The 21,964-nt window shown below is 45.8% G+C and overlaps 1 protein-coding gene across 1 annotated transcript in view; it reads right to left on the bottom strand.

Moving 5' to 3' along the window:
- syne2b (spectrin repeat containing, nuclear envelope 2b) overlaps positions 1-21,964 on the bottom strand; it is an 84,467-nt gene that overhangs the window by 44,922 nt on the left and 17,581 nt on the right. Inside the window, exons 34-48 of the mRNA XM_047337705.1 lie at positions 21,755-21,884; positions 20,725-20,898; positions 9,306-20,582; positions 8,375-8,560; positions 7,399-7,554; positions 7,059-7,291; positions 4,881-6,948; positions 4,278-4,615; positions 3,517-3,661; positions 3,234-3,437; positions 2,885-3,144; positions 2,601-2,760; positions 922-1,077; positions 422-562; positions 88-264 (exon numbers count right to left, since the gene is read on the bottom strand). Of these exons, the coding sequence (XP_047193661.1) occupies positions 88-264; positions 422-562; positions 922-1,077; positions 2,601-2,760; positions 2,885-3,144; positions 3,234-3,437; positions 3,517-3,661; positions 4,278-4,615; positions 4,881-6,948; positions 7,059-7,291; positions 7,399-7,554; positions 8,375-8,560; positions 9,306-20,582; positions 20,725-20,898; positions 21,755-21,884 (15,805 nt within the window). The remainder of the gene's footprint in view (positions 1-87; positions 265-421; positions 563-921; positions 1,078-2,600; positions 2,761-2,884; positions 3,145-3,233; positions 3,438-3,516; positions 3,662-4,277; positions 4,616-4,880; positions 6,949-7,058; positions 7,292-7,398; positions 7,555-8,374; positions 8,561-9,305; positions 20,583-20,724; positions 20,899-21,754; positions 21,885-21,964) is intronic.

Below are 21,964 nucleotides of genomic sequence, written 5' to 3'. Positions count from 1 at the left end.
CCTTCATCCAGAGGTAAACGGTTCGACGGACAAAGTTCCGTTGGCTGCGCTAAAATCGACAACAGCGACGTGAAGTTCTCCCCCGACCTTGCTGAAGAGGGTGGTCCTCTGCTCGGCCTGCTTGGCGAGCTGGGAGTGAAACTGCTGCACGTCCATCAGCCTCTCGGTGAGCGGCAGCGCCTCCTCAGGCTGGTCCAGCTCCTGCATTTCCACCTCCAGCGCCGCCAGACACGAGTGCCACACGTCCAGCTCGTCCCACACCCGCTGAGCACAGACACGGACATGAAGACGGAGACAACACATGAAATATATTGGCTTTAAAATCGTTCTTTTGTGACCAAACACAAAAAGTCAGTCTCTGTGACTTAGAAGTTTCTATTGGAGAAGAGATTTAGAAAAAGACTGAATGAAGCAGACTGACCTTCTGAATGACCTTTGCCTCGATCACCGTAGGGCTCCTCTGGTCCAGTCTCTTCTGAACTGACCTCAGACCGGCCTGGATCTCGGACAGCTTGGCCCCCAACCTGTGGACGGGACCGCTCCTCTCCACCGCCTCCGACACCTCGACAGACCAATCAGGCACAGACACACGTTAGAGCCGGAAATAGATTCTCAAGTGACGAATACAGAAAAAATATTGGTTTGGCACTACGTGGGTTTGGCGAGTTATCTTAAGCATTTTCTGCCAACAGATGGATGACATCATTTTTCCTAAAAAAAAAAACTTAAAAATTCTGACTTTTTTTGTTTTTTCATAAGAAATTTGAAGCAAATCTGTTGAAGAGACGTCTTTTCATTGACTTCTTAAGCCAGGATCTAGAAGGAGGTTGTTTCCATATTAGTCCGTTCTTTTATAATTTTTTTTCCCGACAAATCTTTCAGCTTTGTTGTCAACTGCGTCGGAATCAAAATCTCGTCTACCTTCACTTCCACTTGCTGCAGCGATTGCTTGACTTCCTGCAGTTGGCCTTCGATCTCGACCGGGACCGGCGTGTGCGTGTCGGCGTACTTCCTTTTCAGGCTCTCTGTGATGCGCTGGAGCAAAGACTTCTGGGTATACAGCGGGCCGTGGACCTCCTGAAACCACAGAGGGAAACGGAATCTAAAATAAAATGTCTGGTTTTCGGCAGCATTAATAAAAAATAAAAACAACTGATACTTATTGATTTTCTTTGACATCAGATTTGAAATAAAAAAAAAATCCATCCTCATCAATTTAAAATAAACAGTTGGTGACACATTTTCAGGAAGAATGTAATAATTGTTGTAATTAATTTGGAGCAAGAAATAAGCCAACGCTGATTTTATCTCCATCTTTCTGCTCGTAAGCTCTCAGCTCTCTTCCCCCAAACAGAACGGTCCTCTTCAAAGTCCTTCAGTTCCACAAAGCTGAGAGAAATATCTCGTTTTACCTTCTCGACAACATCTTAGATTTAAAAAAGTGATATACGTCAAACTGTGAGAGACAACACGGAGCAGACGACCCGGAGTTGGACGCGCGGCTGAAGAGGGAGGTGCATCTTGTTATCGCTACGGGAAACGGCTTTTTGTTTGTGTGTGTGTGTGTGAGTGTGTGTGTGAGAGAGAGAGAGAGAGATACAAAGAAAGGAAAGAAGAGACGTTACAAGGAGATGGCTACTTTACATGAAAGAGAGAGAGAGAGAGAGAGAGTGAGGGCGGGGACGTGGGTGAGTGTGTTCATGTTCTCTTTTACTTTTTGATGATTTGTGTTCAGAGAACCGTTTGGTTTAAGGGGTTAAGGGTGGGAACTGGGTTCAGACTCAGGGGCTTTGTGTGTGTGTGTGTGTGTGTGTGTGTGTGTGTGTGTGTGTGTGTGTGTGCGCATGAAGTGACTGGGCTACAAAGGCCACCTGGAAGATCCACTTACAACAGTGAACAAAAGGTGTCTGGTACAAGAGGGGGAGAGTTGGGGGAGACCTTGGGGGTGTTCAGGTCTTTTAGTGTGTGTGTGTGTGTGTGTGTGTGTGTGTGTGTGTGTGTGTGTGTGTGTGTGTGTGTGTGTGTGGATGGGGAGACGTTGGCCTCTGCCCAGGTTTTGGGACAAAGGGCAAACTGATTCTCTGGGTCGGTGGGTTGATAGAACAACGTCCGGGCCTGAGGCCAAAACTGACGGTTATGTTTCATATTCACCAAACACTTGTACTTTCAACCGCCTCACTCCGTGTCTACATTAAGTATTTACATCTGCAGACCAGAGGAGCGTTGCGGAATAATAAATTCATAAGTTATTCAATTTTTTTCTGAGAACAAAGGCGTTGATGAAAACTGTCCCGTTTTCTTCAGAGATTCGTCATTTACAACTCACTGACCAGGAGGGAGGAACTGATCTGAGCACAGTGTTTAAAATAATCTATCTTAATGAAATATAAGTTAATATAAAGAAGGTATTTTTTCAACTGCTTCACAATAACAGGTTGTTTCTTTGCCACTAATTTTAATTTCTATTTAACTTTGCAATGGGCATAAAATGAAAATTTTCCGTAAACTTGCTCAAGTTTAAATATTTGAACTTGCGAAAGCCAATTAGTGTTGAGATCTGCGTCCTTTAGTTTAGTTTTAGTTGAAGAAGCGTGTCGCACCTGTAGCTCCTGAGTGCTGCTGCTCTGCTCCATCTCCGACAGAAGATGGTCTGCAGCCTGCAGCCAAACCCGCACGCCCTGCAGCTCCTTCCCGACCTTCTCCCTCTCCTCCAGCTCCGTCCGGGCCGCCTCCAGTCCCTCCCTGCTCCTCTGCTTCACACTGTGGAAACACACAGAAAACACGCACATCCGGCAACGAAAGTCAAAAATTTGTACGGATTCTTATTTTAAATCCACGTCAGTGAGAGCTTGAAATGAGAAAAGTGAAACTTAAAGCTTCTCACCTGCCGTATCGGGCCTGCATGGCCTGCAGCTGCTGGCAGAGGGGAGTGGGCGGGGCCTGCTCGAGGTGGGCGGGGACGCCCAGCATCCGCGCGGCGCGCAGCTCCAGCGCCGACAGGGAGCGATGCTCGCAGTCCAGCCGGTCCTGGTACTGCTCCCAGGGCTGCAGCAGGTCGTGGAGCTCCTCAGTCGTGGCCTTCGCCTGGGAAACGGCAGGAAGCTCCGCCTCCACCTGCCCAAGGACAGAGGACGCCTTCTCCACCTGAGAGGAGCGAACCAACACATTTGAAAAATATGGCACAGTTCTTGTCGTGAATTTATGAATCCACGTTTGTATCTGCATCTACTCACACTGTCGGTTATGTCGCTCCACTCCGCGACCCTCTGTCGGCTGCGAGTCGCCAGCTCCCGAGTGCAGCGCCGGAGTCTGGACACACGTCTCAAGGCGGTGGCGACCGTGGCCTCCCGGCCGCAGCTGCAGCTCAGCTCGGGGCACCACTCCTCCGCCAGCTCCTCCAAACGCCTCGGCAGGGACTCGGCCTCCGCGGACAGGGCCTGCACCAGAAAGTCACTCGTCAGATGTCAAACTTTCCCATAAGATTGAATTCCAAAAACAGGGGGTCTGTTAACGTACTGTGAGCTTGGCCTCCTGGTCGGTGCAGTCAGTGAGACATGTGGGTTTGTGAGAGATGAACTGCGATAAGCTGCTCTCTGAACTCTTCACACTCTGCACGATTTCCTCCTGACACCTGATGTGAGTTCTGTGATGTTCCGAACACCTGGAAGGCAGAAATACGTTAGGACGAAGAATGATGAACACAAAACATCCCAACACACAGAAGCTGCTTGTGTCGTCTGAACCTGGTCACCGGGTCTTTTCTGACCTTTAAAATCTTTTTTAACCTTTTACTGTAGAAATAGTATGCTGACTATTTTCATGATTTTAGAACATTTTTATCTTATTTTCCTTTTACTATTTTCTCATCTGAAACATTTTTACTCTTATATTTCTGCCATAGTGTGAGATTTTCATTTTTGTGTTTTGAAAGGCGCTACTTTAATTTAGTTTATTAATATTATTAGGTCTGAGGCAAATCTTGCAGTCTCTACCAGGTGATATATGTTTTATCACTAAGTTTGGTGATGTTTATTTATAGACATATATATAAAGTTTGTAAACTTGTCTAGGAAATAATTAATAAATGTGTGTTTAACACTGTCACACAGAAATCAGATTTTGGATCTCTGCAAAAGGTTTACCAATAAAAATCAACATGTGCGGGTGATCTGTGCTCCTACATTGCATTTTTAGAACCAAATCAAATTAGCAGCAGGATGTGCAGATTAATTCTCGTGTCTCATTTGCACGTGCGAGTTGAGGAACCAGACTTTTACCTGCTGAGAGCCTCCAGTTGGACGTGGCCCTTCGCCTGCAGCGTGGACATCCTCACCAGCAGCTGGCTCAGGATGCTCTCCTGTAGTTGCTCCGTCTTCTGGGGGGACAGGTGAGGGTGCAGCGCGAACTGCTGGCCCTGCAGTTGCTCCACGTGGGTCTGGAACTTCTGCTGCAGGGCGTCCAGGGCCTTCTGGGTCGCGTCCAGCCGCTCGCAGCAGGGCCCGGCGGAGCCGTGCGGCGGCAGCAGGCAGACCTCGATGTCCCGCAGGAACTGGGCCGCTCGCTTCACGGCGCACGTGTAGCTTCTCAGAGACTCCCGGGCCTGGAGGACGCTTTCCTAGAATGGAATAAATATAGATTTTAATTGACCTGGACATTTATTCATTATTTGAAAATAATTCAATGAATTTGTTTCAACCTGAAGAGATTCACTTTATCATGGTGGTTAGAATAATGTAAGATATTGTAAGTTGTCAGACACGGAATAATAAAACCTTCAAATGCTTCTCTTCATTTTCGCAACATTAAAACTTTATCGTCAAACCTGTAAAAAAGCCTTGGTACATTATAAGAAATAAAGGAGAACAAATAATGTGACTTGCCATTTTCGAGTCACATTCACTGAGGACCGTTTTCTTCAAGACCACCAGATCTTGGGATTTGCCTCCTTTACGACTTCCCTTCTTCTGCTCCAGAATCTCCAGCGCTCTCGTTCTCGACTCCACCGTCTTTTTCAAGGACAAGATTCTCTGGTACTCTCTGTTGATCGCCGTTTCTTTCGGCTGCAGCGCGGTGGGTTTCTGGAGCTCCTGCTGGCTCTTCAGAACAAAGGCCAGAGTGTCTTTCCTCACTGACTCCAGGTCCCGTTCCTTCAGTAGTTTCCACTCGATGACGCTGAGGTTGTTGAGGAGCGTGATCAGCCCGGTGTCGAGGCTCTCCTCGGTCTGTTTGAGCCGATGCTGCTCTGTGGTCAGCTGAGACGGGTAGAGGTCGGCGGAGATATTCTGGAGTTCGGCGCGAGCCTCGCCACACAACCACTTGATCAGAGGGAACTGGACCGTGAGGCTCTGACAGATCTTGTACGTGTCCTCCAGCTCCTCGCCGTCTCCTTTGGTCCGTCGGACCTGCTTCTGAACGTCCTCGCTGAGCTCCTCCACCCGCTGCCTCGTGCTCAGGTACCGTTCGTGATCTCTGGCCTTTGTTTCCAGCTTCATCATTTGGCTGTGGATTTCAGAGATGATGGAGTACAGCTCCCGGGTCTTCTCCTGGGGGATGCCGGGCTGCAGGAGGTCGACCTGGGACTTGTGCTCTAAAATGGTGCATTTGAACGCCTCTAACGGCCGCAGGGACTCTCTGGTGATGGGGAACCGGTGTCTGTTCAGATACACCGACATCTGCCTCAGGCTTTGTTCAATGGTCACCAGGTTTTTCTTGTTTGAATCTCGAGATTGGATGAGTCCGTCCAGCTCCTTCTTGGAGGCCTGCTCGCAGGTCCTGATGGCTTTGATGTCGTCCTGCAGGTCGGAGAGCTTTTCAAAGAGACGACAGTTCTCCGAGACGCTGAGTTCGGAGGAAATGTCTTTGCTCTTCATTAGAAGAGCCTCGCACACGGCGGCCTGTTTGTCGGCCTCGGCCAGCGTCTCCTGCATCTGACGAACCCTGCGGTCCAGTTCAGTTTGGCTCCTCAACTCGCCGTCTTCACTCCTGGTGGCCTCTCTGTGCAGATGAGCCACGACCCAGGAATCCAGATCGGCAATCTGCTCGGACATCTTCTCTCTGGTCTGCAGCCCGGACTCGATCTCCCTCACGGCCTTGGCAAGCTTGTCGGTGGTGGACTTGGAGAGCCGTTCGAGGGACAGAAGAGAAGCGCGGATCATGGGCACCTCCTCGCCCTGGTCCAGCTGTGGGAGAAGCTCCGTCACCTCCTCCACCAGAGACTCCAGTTGGCCCTGTTTGCCCATCACCTCCGACTGCAGCTTCTTCAGATCTCTGAGCTGTCGGTGAACCTCCTCGGGGAGGAGGGCCACCCTCTTCCTCCTGCCCTCGATGTCACTCTCCGTCTGCTTCGCCCAGACGAGGCCGTCCATCATCACCACAATTATTTTCTCCATGATGGGGCTGCTGCTGTTCCGGGTTTGAGTGGACACCAGTTCCTCCGTGTGGCTGAGTTTGTCTCGGATCTTCTGGAGCCCCCGTTGTATTTCTTTTGTCTCCTTCTCCCATCGCAAGCTCAGCGTTAGCGCCTCTGAAAGCTCCTGCAAATAGCGGCATTTCTGCCGGGCAGCTTTCACCTCAGCGTTCGCTTCCATCAGCTGCTGAGCCTTCTTGCAGTTCCACTGCGCAACCGGAGGAGACTCGGCCTCGAGGTCTCTGTCGATGGTTTCCAAGTGTTCCTGGAGACTTGATATCTCCGACTGAAGGCTGCCGGTCTCCTGAGCGTGGACCTGTGTGTGATGAAGGGTCCTCTCCACAGCTCTCTCCAGGCCTCTCCACTTCCCTTGAAGGTTCTTCTGCTCGGCCTGTGCGGTCGCTCGCTCACACTGGCTGAGGTTGGGCAACAACCTGGTGAAGGTCACGAGCAACTCCCCGAGAACCGCTCTGTTCTGCTCCAAGCTTCTCTGGAAGGAGCGCAGCTGCTCCGCCTCCTCTGAGCTGCTCTGCTCTGGAGACCTGAAAAAAACCCAGTAACATCATGTGGTCGGCGTTTGAATTGTCACACAATCCACGTGTCCGTGTATCTCTGGGATTTGTGGAACAGTCTCAGAACTAATCAAACTCACGTTTTCACAGCCTCCAGTTCCGCCGTCTGTCTCTCCACTGTGGTCTTGGCAATTTGGGTCTGTCGGCAGTAATCAGCCACGAGCTGCAGCCGGGCCTCTTTACTCTGGACGACAGCAGCTGCATCCTGAGCAGCAGAGTTCCACTGATCCTCCAGCGTTTTTCGTTGCCCAGCGTCAGCTCCTCTCGGCTGGGGGAGCGATGCCGCCTGGGCCTGGGCGGCCTCTCTGCACTGCTGCACTCGGCAAGCGACAGAAAACACACAGACCGTCATTCAAAGCCTGTATTTATATTCCAAATGTTATTACTAAACACAAGCAAATTGCAGTTTCATCCTCCTACCTGAGCTTCCTCCACCTGAAGGGCCATGGCCGCTGGGCTGAGCTCAGCAGGGCGATTCTTGCAGCTCAAGATTTTAGACACCAGTCTGCTGAGGGAACCCTCCATATCTCCGGTGGACGTGATCAGAGTCTCTGGAGCATCCTCCTGTGATTTGGCCTTGAGACAAAGAGACAACAGTCAGCACATGTTTTGGGCAGGTTTGAGCTTAAAGCCCCAGTGTGTAATTTCTTTATTTTTCTGGTGGCATCTGGTGGTAAAGTTGCAGACCCGCAACCAACTGAGCGACCGACAGGGGACACTTTATGGTGGCACACTGCCGATTCCATTTCAGGCAGCGCTGAAAATTCAATGTGAACGAGACGTATTCTAGACCGTTTAGTTCAACAACTGTATTCAACACGACGTAGAAACATGGAGACTCACACGGAGGTCGGGTTCACCTCATGGAACTATATTTAACTCATTCATAGTTATGGACAATATATTCAAATTTCTGTAAATAAGTTCTAAATATTACACACCGTAGCTTTAAATGTTTTTAGACCATTTAATATGAGAAACTGAAACATTTATTTCATGTAATTTGTTCCTCTGAGAATAAGAAATATTCTAAAAATGTTGAGCTTGAGAATCAAATAAAATGTGTTTTTGTTAATATACAGTAGAGAGCAACAGGTGTGATGTAACAGAAGCAAAAGAGCATGAGAACCATGTTATATATTCAAACCAGCATTGCTCATCACAGCATTATTACCTCTGCCAAGCAGGTTAAGTTTATTTTTAGTTGGAGTGGATCCAGAATCCCCCCCCACTTTCTTCAACATGACAAGAAAGGGCGAACGCCTTGGCAGAGGTATGTTCTCTCTGATTTCCCCTTGTAGTTTTAAAAGCTGTATTTGCAGGATATAACACTTTCAAACTATGGTAACTTCTGGTGGCATGACAAAGGCAGAACTGCAGACAGTAATTGTAATACCTGAGTGAGCTCGCTGCCGGGTCCCGTCTCTGCGAGTAGCTGCATTTCTGTGAAGATGTTTCTGATGCCGAAGCCTTCTGGCGACTCCACAACACTTCCCTCTTCTTTGTTTTCCTGAGCAGCTAATCCTTCCAGGTCGGTTGACGATGGCTGAGCCGTTGGTGTCTTGTCAGCTCTGCTCACCTGCTAATGTGAACACACAAAACACACCAGCATTAATGTCAGTCGAACCAGTCAGTCGAACCAGGAAGAGAACTCTGACTATCCTTGTGAGACACGTCTGTTGCATTTGGATTATAATTATCTATTTTTCTGTACTCCGTGACTCGCACGATAATAATATCATGGCTGACGTAGTTCACACTCCCACCCAGAGACTCTGAAACCTTTAGGTAGTAAAAAGTCATAAATGTCTCATAAATGTCAAATGTTCTTCGCTTTGCAATGTAGTACTAATGAATAAAACATAGTCGTGCTCTGCCCCAATTATAAAAAAATAAACATCTTATGGATATTGTAAGTTGTTTTTTTTAAAGAGGCAGTTAAGAAAAACTGAGTAGTCATTGATTGACCTCTGAAGAATGTTAGTGAGCGAGTGCCAACATGTAGATGCAGGAGTTAGAGCGTAACAGAAGATGATCATGCAATTTCCCTGGAGCAAGAGAATTATTGTTTTCTTTCTTTTTTTTCTCTCCTCTGGATATTTTTTTCCCTCTCTGACTTTAAAAATCGTATTATTTTTTTCCTTAAAAACATCAAATTGGTTTTCTCTTGAAATGTATTTGATTTTAAAAAACCAAATGCTACCATCATCCAAACACAAAAAGGCCTCACAGAGATAATTTTGAGTTCTTTGTTTCAGCAGAGTGAAGGAGGAAGAGACGAGACCAAGGGATGAAAAAGAGAAAAGATCCGTCCCCTTGTGTCTTACCTTCGGCGAACCAAAGCCCCGAAGCCTGATTTCACCTGTTGTGTATATTGGGAGTGAAAAGGTTCGCATCTCTGCTTCGATTGTTGCACTTTGTCGTTTCTGAATCAATATCTTCTTCTCTTCCTGCAGCTCCTCTGCTTTCTTGTCCATTGCATCAGTTGTGTGTTTGTCTTTTTGGACTTGAGGAGCCACACCGAGTCTACACAAAGAGTCAGCAGACCTCTCCTGAACTTCAAACCTGATCTTCTTAACTGTAGACTTGTCAGGCTGAACATCTGATGAAGTCATATCGGTGCTTTCTTTAACCTTGTCAAAGTGGATACTTGATTCCATCCTCGGTTCCTTTTGTGTTGTGACCATTTTATTCTCATGTACAAGCATGTGGATTTCACCCTTTGTAACACATTTTGCATCCTGGCTCCTGGGTACATCCCTCACTTCTTGTTTCAACCCTTGAGCATTCTTTTCTGTTATAGTTGTTTTAACTATTTCTGTCCTTGTTTCCTTGGTTGTGATGACAGAAATGTTTTCATCGGCCTCCTTGGGGATCGTCTCCAATCTGACAGACTTTTCTTCATGAAGGGCCTTGGGTTGATCGTCCATTTCACATTCCTCAACCTTCACTTCTACAACGGTCAACACACCAGCAGTCTTGGCAGGTTGAACAGCATCAGAAGTCAGGTCTTTGTTTTCTGGCACTTCTTCGGCTGATTTACTTGTTTTAACTATTTCTGTCGTTGTTTCCTTGGTTGTCATAACAGAGAAGTTCTCATCAGCCTCCTTGGGGATTGTCTCAAATCTGACAGACTTTTCATGAAGGACCTTGGGTTGATCGTCCATCTCACATTCCTCAACCTTCACTTCTACCATCGTCAACACACCAGCAGTCTTTTCAGGCTGAACGGTAGTGGAGGTCAGGTCTTTGTTTTCATTATCCTCCTTTGGGATTGTCTCCGATCTGACAGACTTTTCTTCATAAAGGGCCTTGGGTTGATCGTCCATGTCACATTCCTCAACCTTCACTTCTACCATGGTCAACACACCAGCAGTCTTTTCAGGCTGAACGGTAGTGGAGGTCAGGTCTTTGTTTTCATTATCCTCCTTTGGGATTGTCTCCAATCTGACAGACTTTTCATCATGAGGGACTTTGGGTTGATCATCCATTTCACATTTCTCAACCTTCACTTCTACCATGGTCAACACACCAGCAGTCTTTTCTGGCTGACCAGAAGTTGAGATAAAGTCTTTGTTTTCATTATCCTCCTTGGGGATTGCCTCCAATCTGACAGACTTTTCTTCATGAAGGACCTTGGGTTGATCGTCCATGTCACATTCCTCAACCTTCACTTTTACCATGGTCAACAAACCAGCAGTCTTTGCAGGTTGAACAGCAGCAGAAGTCAGGTCTTTGTTTACTGGCACTTCTTCGGCTGATTTACTTGTTTTAACTATTTCTGTCTTTGTTTCCTTGGTTGTCATAACAGAGATGTTCTCATCAGCCTCCTTGGGGATTGTCTCACTTATGACCGACTTTTCTTTAAAAACCTTAGGTGGTTCATCCATGTCAAATTTCTCAACCTTCACTTCTACCATAGTCAACACACCAGCAGTCTTTGCTGGTTGAACAGCAGCAGAAGTCAGGTCTTTGTTTTCTGGCACTTCTTCAGCTGATATACTTGTTTTAACTATTTCTGTTGTTGTTTCCTTGGTTGTCACTACAGAAATGTTTTCATCAGCCTCCTTGGGGATTGTTTCAAATCTGACAGACTTTTCATGAAGGACCTTGGGTTGATCGTCCATCTCGCATTCCTCAACCTTCACTTCTACCATCGTCAACACACCAGCAGTTTTTTCAGGCTGACCAGCAGTTGAAGGCAAATTTTTGTTTTCATCAGCCTCCATGGGGATTGTCTCCAATCTGACAGACTTTTCATCATGAGGGACCTTGGGTTGATCGTCCATCTCATAGTTCTCGACCTTCACTTCTACCATGGTCAACACACCAGCAGTCTTTTCAGGCTGAACGGTAGTGGAGGTCAGGTCTTTGTTTTCATTATCCTCCTTGGGGATTGTCTCCAATCTGACAGACTTTTCTTCATGAAGGGCCTTGGGTTGATCGTCCATCTCACATTCCTCAACCTTCACTTCTACCATCGTCAACACACCAGCAGTCTTTTCAGGCTGAACGGTAGTGGAGGTCAGGTCTTTGTTTTCATTATCCTCCTTTGGGATTGTCTCCGATCTGACAGACTTTTCTTCATAAAGGGCCTTGGGTTGATCGTCCATGTCACATTCCTCAACCTTCACTTCTACCATGGTCAACACACCAGCAGTCTTTTCAGGCTGAACGGTAGTGGAGGTCAGGTCTTTGTTTTCATTATCCTCCTTTGGGATTGTCTCCAATCTGACAGACTTTTCATCATGAGGGACCTTGGGTTGATCGTCCATCTCATAGTTCTCGACCTTCACTTCTACCATGGTCAACACACCAGCAGTCTTTTCAGGCTGAACGGTAGTGGAGGTCAGGTCTTTGTTTTTATTATACTCCTTTGGAATTGTCTCCGATCTGACAGACTTTTCATCATGAGGGACCTTGGGTTGATCGTCCATGTCACATTTCTCAACCTTCACTTCTACCATGGTCAACACACGAGCAGTCTTTTCAGGCTGACCAGCAGTTGAAGTCAAATTTTTGTTTTCATCAGCCTCCATGGGGATTGTCTCCAATCTGACAGACTTTTCATCATGAGGGACCTTGGGTTGATCATCCATCTCATAGTTCTCGACCTTCACTTCTACCATGGTCAACACACCAGCAGTCTTTTCAGGCTGAACGGTAGTGGAGGTCAGGTCTTTGTTTTCATTATCCTCCTTTGGGATTGTCTCCGATCTGACAGACTTTTCTTCATGAAGGACCTTGGGTTGATCGTCCATGTCACATTCCTCAACCTTCACTTCTACCATGGTCAACACACCAGCAGTCTTTTCAGGGTGAACGGTAGTGGAGGTCAGGTCTTTGTTTTCATTATCCTCCTTTGGGATTGTCTCCGATCTGACAGACTTTTCATCATGAGGGACCTTGGGTTGATCGTCCATGTCACATTCCTCAACCTTCACTTCTACCATCGTCAACACACCAGCAGTCTTTTCAGGCTGACCAGCAGTTGAAGACAAATTTTTGTTTTCATCAGCCTCCATGGGGATTGTCTCCAATCTGACAGACTTTTCTTCATGAGGGACCTTGGGTTGACCGTCCATCTCATAGTTCTCGACCTTCACTTCTACCATGGTCATCACACCAGCAGTCTTTTCAGGCTGAACAGGAGAAGAAGTCAGGTTTTTCTTCTCATCATCCTCCTTGGGGATTGTCTCCAATCTGACAGACTTTTCAACACGAAGGGCCTTGGGTTGATCGCCCATGTCACATTCCTCAACCTTCACTTCTACCATGGTCAACACACCAGCAGTCTTTTCAGGCTGAACGGTAGGTGAGGTCAGGTCTTTGTTTTCATTATACTCCTTTGGGATTGTCTCCGATCTGACAGACTTTTCATCATGAGGAACCTTGGGTTGATCGTCCATGTCACATTCCTCAACCTTCACTTCTAACATAGTCAACACACCATGCGTCTTTTCTGGCTGAACGGTAGTGGAGGTCAGGTCTTTGTTTTCATCAGCCTCCTTGGGGATTTTCTCCAATCTGACAGACTTTTCATCATGAGGGACCTTGGGTTGATCGTCCATCTCATAGTTCTCGACCTTCACTTCTACCATGGTCAACACACCAGCAGTCTTTTCAGGCTGAACAGGAGAAGAAGTCAGGTTTTTCTTCTCATCATCCTCCTTGGGGATTGTCTCCAATCTGACAGACTTTTCATCACGAAGGACCTTGGGTTGATCGCCCATGTCACATTCCTCAACCTTCACTTCTACCATCGTCAACACACCAGCAGTCTTTTCAGGCTGAACGGTAGTGGAGGTCAGGTCTTTGTTTTCATTATACTCCTTTGGGATTGTCTCCGATCTGACAGACTTTTCATCATGAGGAACCTTGGGTTGATCGTCCATGTCACATTCCTCAACCTTCACTTCTACCATAGTCAACACACCATGCGTCTTTTCTGGCTGACCAGAAGTTGTGGTAAAGTCTTTGTTTTTATTATCGTCCTTGGGGATTGTCTCAAATCTGACAGACTTTTCATGAAGGACCTTGGGTTGATCGTCCAGCTCACATTCCTCAACCTTCACTTCTACCATGGTCAACACACCAGAAGTCTTTTCAGGCTGACCAGCAGTTGAAGTCAAATTTTTCTTTTTATCAGCTTCTATGGGGATTGTCTCCAATCTGACAGACTTTTCATCACGAAGGACCTTGGGTTGATCGTCCATGTCACATTCCTCAACCTTCACTTCTACCATCGTCAACACACCAGCAGTGTTTTCAGGCTGAACGGTAGTGGAGGTCAGGTCTTTGTTTCCATCTGCCTTCTTGTGAATTCTCTCCATTCTGACAGACTCCTCACTGTAAACAGCAGCTGTAGTCTTATCTTTGTCTTGTGGCTCTTTATCACCTTGCATTTGAACTATATGAACCCTTGGCTCCTTTATCATGACAATTGTGGTTCCATGCTCCTTAACACTGCTGGGTGTGTCAAGTTGTAAAACACGTACTTCGCGCTCCATGGGAATTTTCTCCCCCACTTTAGAACGCAGGATAGTTGTTCGATCTTTATCAATCCCTGGCACCTTTTCAACATTTTTGAGTTCATTCTCCTGTATAACGGTCTGTGTATTAGGTTGTAAAATGCACACATCAGTCCCTTTTTTGATTTTCTCCACCTGAAGCGACATTTCATTCTCATTCTGGACAGTACCATGCTCATCACTTGTACACACTTCAGCATTCTCTTCTTGCAGTTCACATGCTTCGACGTCGATCCTGATCAACGCTTTTCTTGCTTTGTCTTTCTCAGATGAGCTAATGTCTCCAAATTTTTTCATTACTTCACTCACTTGCACTACTGAAGCAACAACAGAGCCGGGCTGAGTGGAGTCACGCTCAGCTGCATCCTCTCGCCATTCAGTTCTGGCTTGTTGCACTTCTACCTTCTGACTGTGAACATCAGCTGTGGGCTTAGATTTCTTTTGTGGCTCTTTATTACCCTGAGTTTGAATTTTAGAAGTCCTCTGTTCCTTTGCAATCACCACACATGCGTTTTCATGCTCCTCAAGACTAGTCGGTATATCAAGTTGTAAAACACGTACCTCACGCTCCACGGGCATTTTCTCGATCATAACAGACTTTTCATCCAGGCTCTTGGGGACATCGTCCATACCGTGTACTGTCACTTCATGATATTCTTCTTGGACCCCCTGTTCCTTTACCGCTGTCTGTCTATCTGTCTGTGTGGTTTTCAAGAACTCCATCCTAATTCCACTTTTGCTAGGTTTCACTATGTCTTGCTCATATAAGCTTATTTCTATAAATTCTGTCTCAAATGGCTGCAATAGTTCTGAAACATCAAAAGTGGGTTGAGGAGAGTCCTTTTTAGAAACGTTCACTTGACTTTCAGTCCTGCTTTCTTGCATCTTAATCTCAGTTATCTCAACTGCAGCTTTCTCTGGCTTTACACCGGCAGTAGTCGTGTCTTTGTCTTCTGGCACTCTCTCTCTCTGGATAGTTGTTTGAACAATATCTATTCTTGGCTTCTGGTTCTCCTCTGAAGTGGAACTTATATCTAGTTGCAAAATGCAGACTTCAGGCCCCATGGGGATTTTATCCTTCAGTACCGACTTTCCATCCACGCTTCTGGGCGGTCTGTCCATGCCATACATCAACACTGTAGGAGGCTGCTCTTGGACACCGTGTTCCTCAATCACTTTGAGACTTTCGTGTGTTGTCCCCGCTTCATGTGTTGGAAATATTTCAGGAGCAGGAGAGGAGGGTTGAGCAGAGCCCCTTTGAGCCATATTGTCTTTAAATGTGGGACTACTTACTTTTGTCATAGTTAACTTAACTGCAGCCTTCTCTGGTTTATCATCAGCAGGAGACACATCTTTGTTTTCTTGAACTCCTTCACCCTGGATACATGTTTCAACAATATCCATCTTTGGCTCCTTTGCTTTCCGGATAGAGGTGTTTTCGTTGTTCTCCGAGCTGGTTGGTATATCTAGTTGTAGAATGCACACTTCAGACGCGGTGTGGATTTTCCCTGACTTTTCTCCCAGGCTCTCTGGGGTATCCTGCATGACATGTGTGGACCCTTCAGTTTGCGGTCCTTTCTGCGTGGTTTTTAAAAGCTCCAACTGAATCACAGTCGGGCTCAGTGTCACTGTGTCATTCTCAGATGAACTGGTTTCTGCCTCATGTGGCTGCCGAGCTGCAACAACAGTTTCAGTATTGCTTATTGCTACAACTGCAGCCTTCTCTGGCTGTGTAATACGAGTTGTCACATCCTTCCTTTCTGGCACTGTTTTACTTGGGATATCCGAATGTTCTGGATCAATCTTTAGCGCTTTAGAGAAAGATCTGATTTGCATTTTGTGTATGCTAGTCGTTGCCACATAGAGGATTCCATCCGTCTGATCAGACTTCTCACTCAGGCTGTCTGAGGAATCTTGCACATCGTATGTTGACAGTTGAGCATGCTCCTTTTGGACATGTTCCTTTTCCTCTTTCCTGTGTCTTCCCTGGGTGGTCTCCATGATCTTGAGCTGACTCATAGATTCGCTGAGTTTCATTACTTCTTCCTCAGATGGGTTTATCTCTTCCGCCTCTGCAAGAATAGCAGAAGTAGGCCGAGTGGCGTCACTCTCAGCTACTGGTTTTATGTCACATGTCTGGGTAATCTCTATGTCCGGCATATCGAGGATCAAATATCTTTTTTGAATCTCAGCTGTGTTTTTCGATAACTTGTCAACAGAATCTGCTCCATGTGGTGCATCTGTAGACTGTGAGGAAAGATCTGGGAGCTTCTGGATGGCATCAGTGCCTCCAACCTGAACAGTCAACTTCTGCACCTTGTTAGCAAGTTCGAGGGAAACCTTAGGTGAAAGCTTTGTGACCACCTCTGGAGTTGAACATGGCTTCTGACAGCCGGGACCTTCCTCTGACTTCCTCCTGTTGCGTTTGGTCTTTGTTTCTTCCACAGTAGCAGCTTCAGTTATCTGGCTGCCAGGCTTGTCCATGGCCTGGGTTTCCTCCTTGTGAGAAAGTTCTAGAGAGACTTTTGGACTCTTCGCCTTTCTTGTTGTTGGCAAGGGCTTATGTTCTTCCACCATAGTACTTTCAGGTGCTCCAATGACTACCTGTGCAGTTGAAAAAATGCTCCCACTTACAAGTTCTTTCCTAGCTTCCTGAGGTTCCACATTAGTAGTCTCATCAATGACAGACACTGGTTCTACAGGAATGGTATCATCAGAAACACTCCTGGTTGTTATGAGCTCTGTTTCCTTTAATAGAACAGTCTCAGTTTGTTCAAAAGACTTCTGCATGTGAGTCTCTTTTATGATCTCCGCCACATCCTTGGTGGCAACTTCTGGGAGAAGTTGCTGTCCCTTTGACTTTCTTTTGGTTGGTGACAGCTTTACCTTTTCTACAACAGGAATTTCAGTTGTTGCGGTGACCGCGCTTGTAGCTAAAGATGACTTCTGACTGTCAGGAACTTCTTTTGACTTCCTCCTGTTGGGTATAAGTTTAGTCTCTTCCACAGTAGCAGCTTCAGTTATCTGACTGTCAGTCTTTTCCATGGCCTCTGTTTCCTCCTTGTGAGAAGGTTCAGGAGAGGCCTTTGGACTCTTTGACTTTCTTGTGGTTGGCAAGGGCTTTTGTTCTTCCTCAACAGTAGGTTGGGGTGTTCCCATGACTACCTGTGCATAGGAAATAGCCTTCCCACTTTCAAGTTCTTTCCTAGCTTCCTTAGACTCCACATCAGGAATCCTATTACTGTCAGACACTGGCTCTACAGCTGCTCCAACGTCAGAACTTTTTGGCCTTAAATTGGTTGCTATGATCTCTGTTTCCTGTAAAAGAACAGTCTCAGGTTGCTCTAAAGACTTCTTTGAGTCAGGCCTTTTCATCATCTCTGCCACATCCTTGGTGGCAACTGCTGGGAGAAGTTGCTGAGACTTTGACTTTCTTTTGGTTGGTGACAGCTTTCCCTTGTCCACAGCAGTAATTTCAGTTTGTGCTGTGACCACCTCTGGGGCTGAAGTTGGCTTCTGACTGTGAGGACCTTCCTTTGACTTCCTCCTGTTGGGTATAAACTTAGTCTCTTCCACAACTACAGCTTCAGTTATCCGACTGTCAGGCTTTATGATGGCCCGTGTTTCCTCTTTGTGAGAAAATTCTGGAGAAAGTTTTGGTCTCTTTGGCTTTCTTTTGGTTGGCGACAGCCTTCCCTTTTCCACAACTGGAATTTCCGTTGGTGCCGTGACCACGTCCGGGGCTGACGATGGCTTTGGACTGTCAGGACCTTCCTTTGACTGCCTCCTGTTGGGTATAACTTTTGTTTCTTCCACAGTAGCAGTTTCAGGCATCTGACTGTCTGGCATGTCTGTGGCCTTTGTTTCATCCTTGTGGGAAGTTTCTGGAGAAGCCTTTGGACTCTTTGACTTTCTTGTGGTTGGAAAAGGCTTACATTCTTCCACAATAGAATATTCAAGCGTTCCTATGACTGCCTGTGAAGTTGAAGAAGGACTCCCACTTTCAAGTTCTTTCCTAGCTTCCTGAGGCTTCACATCAGTAGTACCAATAATGACAAACACTGGTTGTACAGCTGTGGTATCACCAGAACTCTTTGACATGGTCCTGGTTGTGATGAGCTCTGTTTCCTTTAATTGAACAGTCTCAGTTGGCTCTACAGACTTCTGCAGGTGAGGCTCTTTTACGATCTCTGCCACATCCTTGGTGGAAACCTCTGGGGGAAGTTCCTTTGACTTTCTTTTGGTTGGTGACAGCTTTACCTTTTCTACAACAGGAATTTCAGTTTGTGCTGTGACTGCGCTTATAGCTAAAGATGACTTCTGACTGTCAGGAACTTCTTTTGACTTCCTCCTGTTGGGTATAACTTTAGTCTCTTCCACAGTAGCAGCTTCAGTTATCTGACTGTCAGTCTTTTCCATGGCATTTTTTTCCTCCTTGTGAGAAGGTTCAGGAGAAGCCTTTGGACTCTTTGACTTTCTTGTGGTTGGCAAGGGCTTTTGTTCTTCCACAACAGTAGGTTTGGGTGTTCCCATGACAACCTGTGCATAGGAAATAGCCTTCCCACTTTCAAGTTCTTTCCTAGCTTCCTTAGACTCCACATCAGGACTCCCACTGCTGTCAGAGACTGGGTCTACAGCTGCTCCAACGTCAGAACTTGTTATGATCTCTGTTTCCTGTAAAAGGACAGTCTCAGTTTTCTCTAAAGACTTCTGTGTGTGAGCCTTTGACTTTCTTTTGGTTGGTGACAGCTTTCCCTTTTCCACAGCAGTAGTTTCCGTTGGGGCTGGGACCGCGCTTGTAACTGAAGATGACTTCTGACTTTCTTGACTTTTCTTTGACTTCCTCCTGTTGGGTATAACCACTGTTTCTTCCAAAATCGCAGCTTCAGTTATCTGAGTGTCAGATTTTTCCATGGCCTGTGTTTCCACCTTGTGATAAAGTTCTGGAGAAATTATTGTGGTTGATGAGAGCGTATGCATGGCCACATCTGGAATTGAAGATTTTTGACCATGGAGTTCTACCTTATTCTGTTCAGACTGCACATCAGGTGATCTAACATGGGTAACGACTGTCTCGGATGTTGTGGCAACATCATAACTTTTTGACTTTCTTGTAGCTGGTACAAACTTAGTTTGCTCAATATTGATACCTGTATTTGAATTCAAAGAAGATTCTTGACTTTCTGGCTCTTCCGAAGTCTGAGGTGCCTCAGTGTCCTTTGTTTCCGTAGGGTCCATAGAAGAAGCTGTATCACTGGGTGACACTTGCTCAGTAACTGTGGAAACCTCCAGACTCTTTGATTTCCTCCTGATTAGTATAACTTCAGTATCTTCCACAACATTTTCAGTTTGCTCTCTGGAGTTCCTCGAAGGCTCCTTAGCATCTGTCACCTCCTTGGTACCATGTTCTGGAGAGAGTTTTTGACCCTTTGATCTTCTCTTGGTTGGAGAAACCTTATTTCCTTTCAGTAGAATTGTTTCAGTTGTTTCTGTGACCTCCTGCAGAGTTGAGGAAGACGTCAGGTTGTCGGGCTCTATCTTGATATCTTCAGGCTCCACGGGTTGACCTTCAGATTCCCTCTTCATCTGCTCTGCCTGCTGGTTGGTGTGTTTCTGAGGACGGCTTGGATTCTTTGACCCTCGCTTGGTTGATAAAATCTCAATGTCAGGTGGCCCTTGAACAAATTCTGAGGTCGTAGACTTCTCTGGTCTTTCAGCTGCTGACACTGGCTCTGGAACAGTTGAAAAATCTAGATTCTTTGACTTCCTTCTGGTTGGTACTTTCTTAGGTTCATCCACAAGAGCAGCTTCTGCCTTTAGAGACACTTCTGATCTCATTGGACTAGTATGTCCAAGCTCAGCCATGGTCTTAGCTTCCTCTGTGGTTGACATAGGGAGGGAGTATTTCAGGGTCTCCATCACTTTCTCAGTGAGTTCACCTACAACATCGTTTGATGCAGGGACAGAAACGAATGGCTCTGATAGATCCAGAGTTATGGTTTCCATTGTCTCCACTTTATTTTGGACAGGCTGTGTATCCATGGTCAGAGCTCTGGACTTTCTTCTGGATGGTACAGGTGTAGTTTCCTCCCTGACAACAGGTGCAGTCTTCTCAGTGACCTTCTGGATCAGGGTAGTTTCCTCAACAGCCGGTTTAATAAGCTCAGGTTCAACAGGTTCCACTGTGACAACTAGTGTTATACCTTTATGCTGTGCCTTGTAACTTTGTTCTGTGATAGATTCCGAAGCATTTGTTGGAGATGTCCTTTTTGTTATTTCAATTGTGGTTTGCCCCTCACCGGTACTTCCTGCACCTTCCATGACTACTATCACTTTAGGCTTCGATGTTTCAGTGCCAGTTGGCAAGAGCTCAGCTGAAAGTGTCAATTCCTCCTCAACAGATGTAGATGATTTTTCCATCAATCGAATTGGTTTCAGAGGTTTTTTCTCAGGCGAGCGCTTATTTTTTCGTGGAGGTGCCACAACAGAAGTCTTTGTCTCCTCTAGATTCATCGACGGGACATCTGGGGACTGAATGTCATCCAGTTTTTCTTTCTTCCTCTCATCAAGTTCCTTAAAAAAAAGGAAAATATTGTATTAATTTCTACAAAATTATTTAATTGTTTCTTCAATATAACAAAAAGCCAAGAAAAATCAATCTTTATATTATTTAAACAAAACATTTTTGATCCTTTAAACACATTTAATTACAAACCTTTAAGGTCTGGATCAGAGAACCTTCATGTTCGTCTGCCTCTCTGAGCGTTTCGGAACACTCTTTCTCCAGTGTCTCAAACCAAACTGGCGTCAGACAATCCGTTAGAAACTGCTGGTGAGACTGCGCCTCACGCAGGCTGACCTGCAACGTCTCACCTTCCTCTAACGTCACCTAAGACGGGGATGAGAAATATTAAGAGTCTGTAGTGATGGGTGTGAAAGAACTATTGAGTCATGCTCCATAGAGTTGAGATGTCCCATTTCAACTCTATGGAAGTTGAAAAAATCCACCAGATGTCGCTTTGTCTTTAAATGGCATGCCACTGTCCAATCAATTTGCATCAGTAGAGCTCCCTTGATGACAGAGCTGATGAAGAGAGTGCGTGATTACAGGTCTGCTGAAGAAGCAGATCACTTTGATCTCAGGGGTTGCATGTATGCCTTTGATCCTTGCATCAACAGGGATTGTGTGATAGGATTTCAATTACCCGATTATCAAGAATAGAAATTACCATCCAAGCTGTGCAACATATGACAGTTACTCACTTATCAAATAGTGCTTAGTATATTAGAAGAGCATAAACAACACGAATCTAACAAGTATAATGCACACAACTGTAGCTAGTAGAACACTATATCATAACTCAGAAATATTATTACAGGCTAGCAGTCAGCCTTGAAAAACAGAACAGAAACAGAAACAAACTTTTTTCCCTATTTTTGGTAAATGTTTGTATTTTGGTACTTTTACCATTATGCGACATCTTTACCATTTGGTAGAGGCCTATAATTATTTTTTTTTATTTTTTATTTATATATTTATTTCTATTTATTTATTTTTGTTATTATTGCCCCAATGGACTAAGAAATGCAAGAAAAATAATTTTCCATTGCTTTTTTCATAGTGGGGTAGTTAAAGGATTAAATAGCTAACAGCAGAGGAAAATGTGCACTATGCAGCTCTCAGATATATTTAACAGCATAAATGTGAAGAAGCACGAAAAGTAAAAGCATCAAAAGACAGAAACCTGCAGAGAAGAAATCGACTCTGATGGTTTGCAGTGATTCCACTGCTGCAGAGCTCGAAGACAATCGGTCAGACAGCGACGAGTGTTTGCGGAGCAGGAACCCTGATGCTCACTCAGCCGGGATCTGAGACTGTAGACAAAATCAAAAAAACACATTTCTTGGAAGCACAATATTTTTGCTGTGGTCTCTGCGTTCATTTTATCAGATGA

Source organism: Scophthalmus maximus, chromosome 15, assembly GCF_022379125.1.
Source record: "Scophthalmus maximus strain ysfricsl-2021 chromosome 15, ASM2237912v1, whole genome shotgun sequence".
Lineage (NCBI taxonomy): Eukaryota > Metazoa > Chordata > Actinopteri > Pleuronectiformes > Scophthalmidae > Scophthalmus > Scophthalmus maximus.
This window is presented reverse-complemented; position numbering and strand designations above follow the sequence as displayed.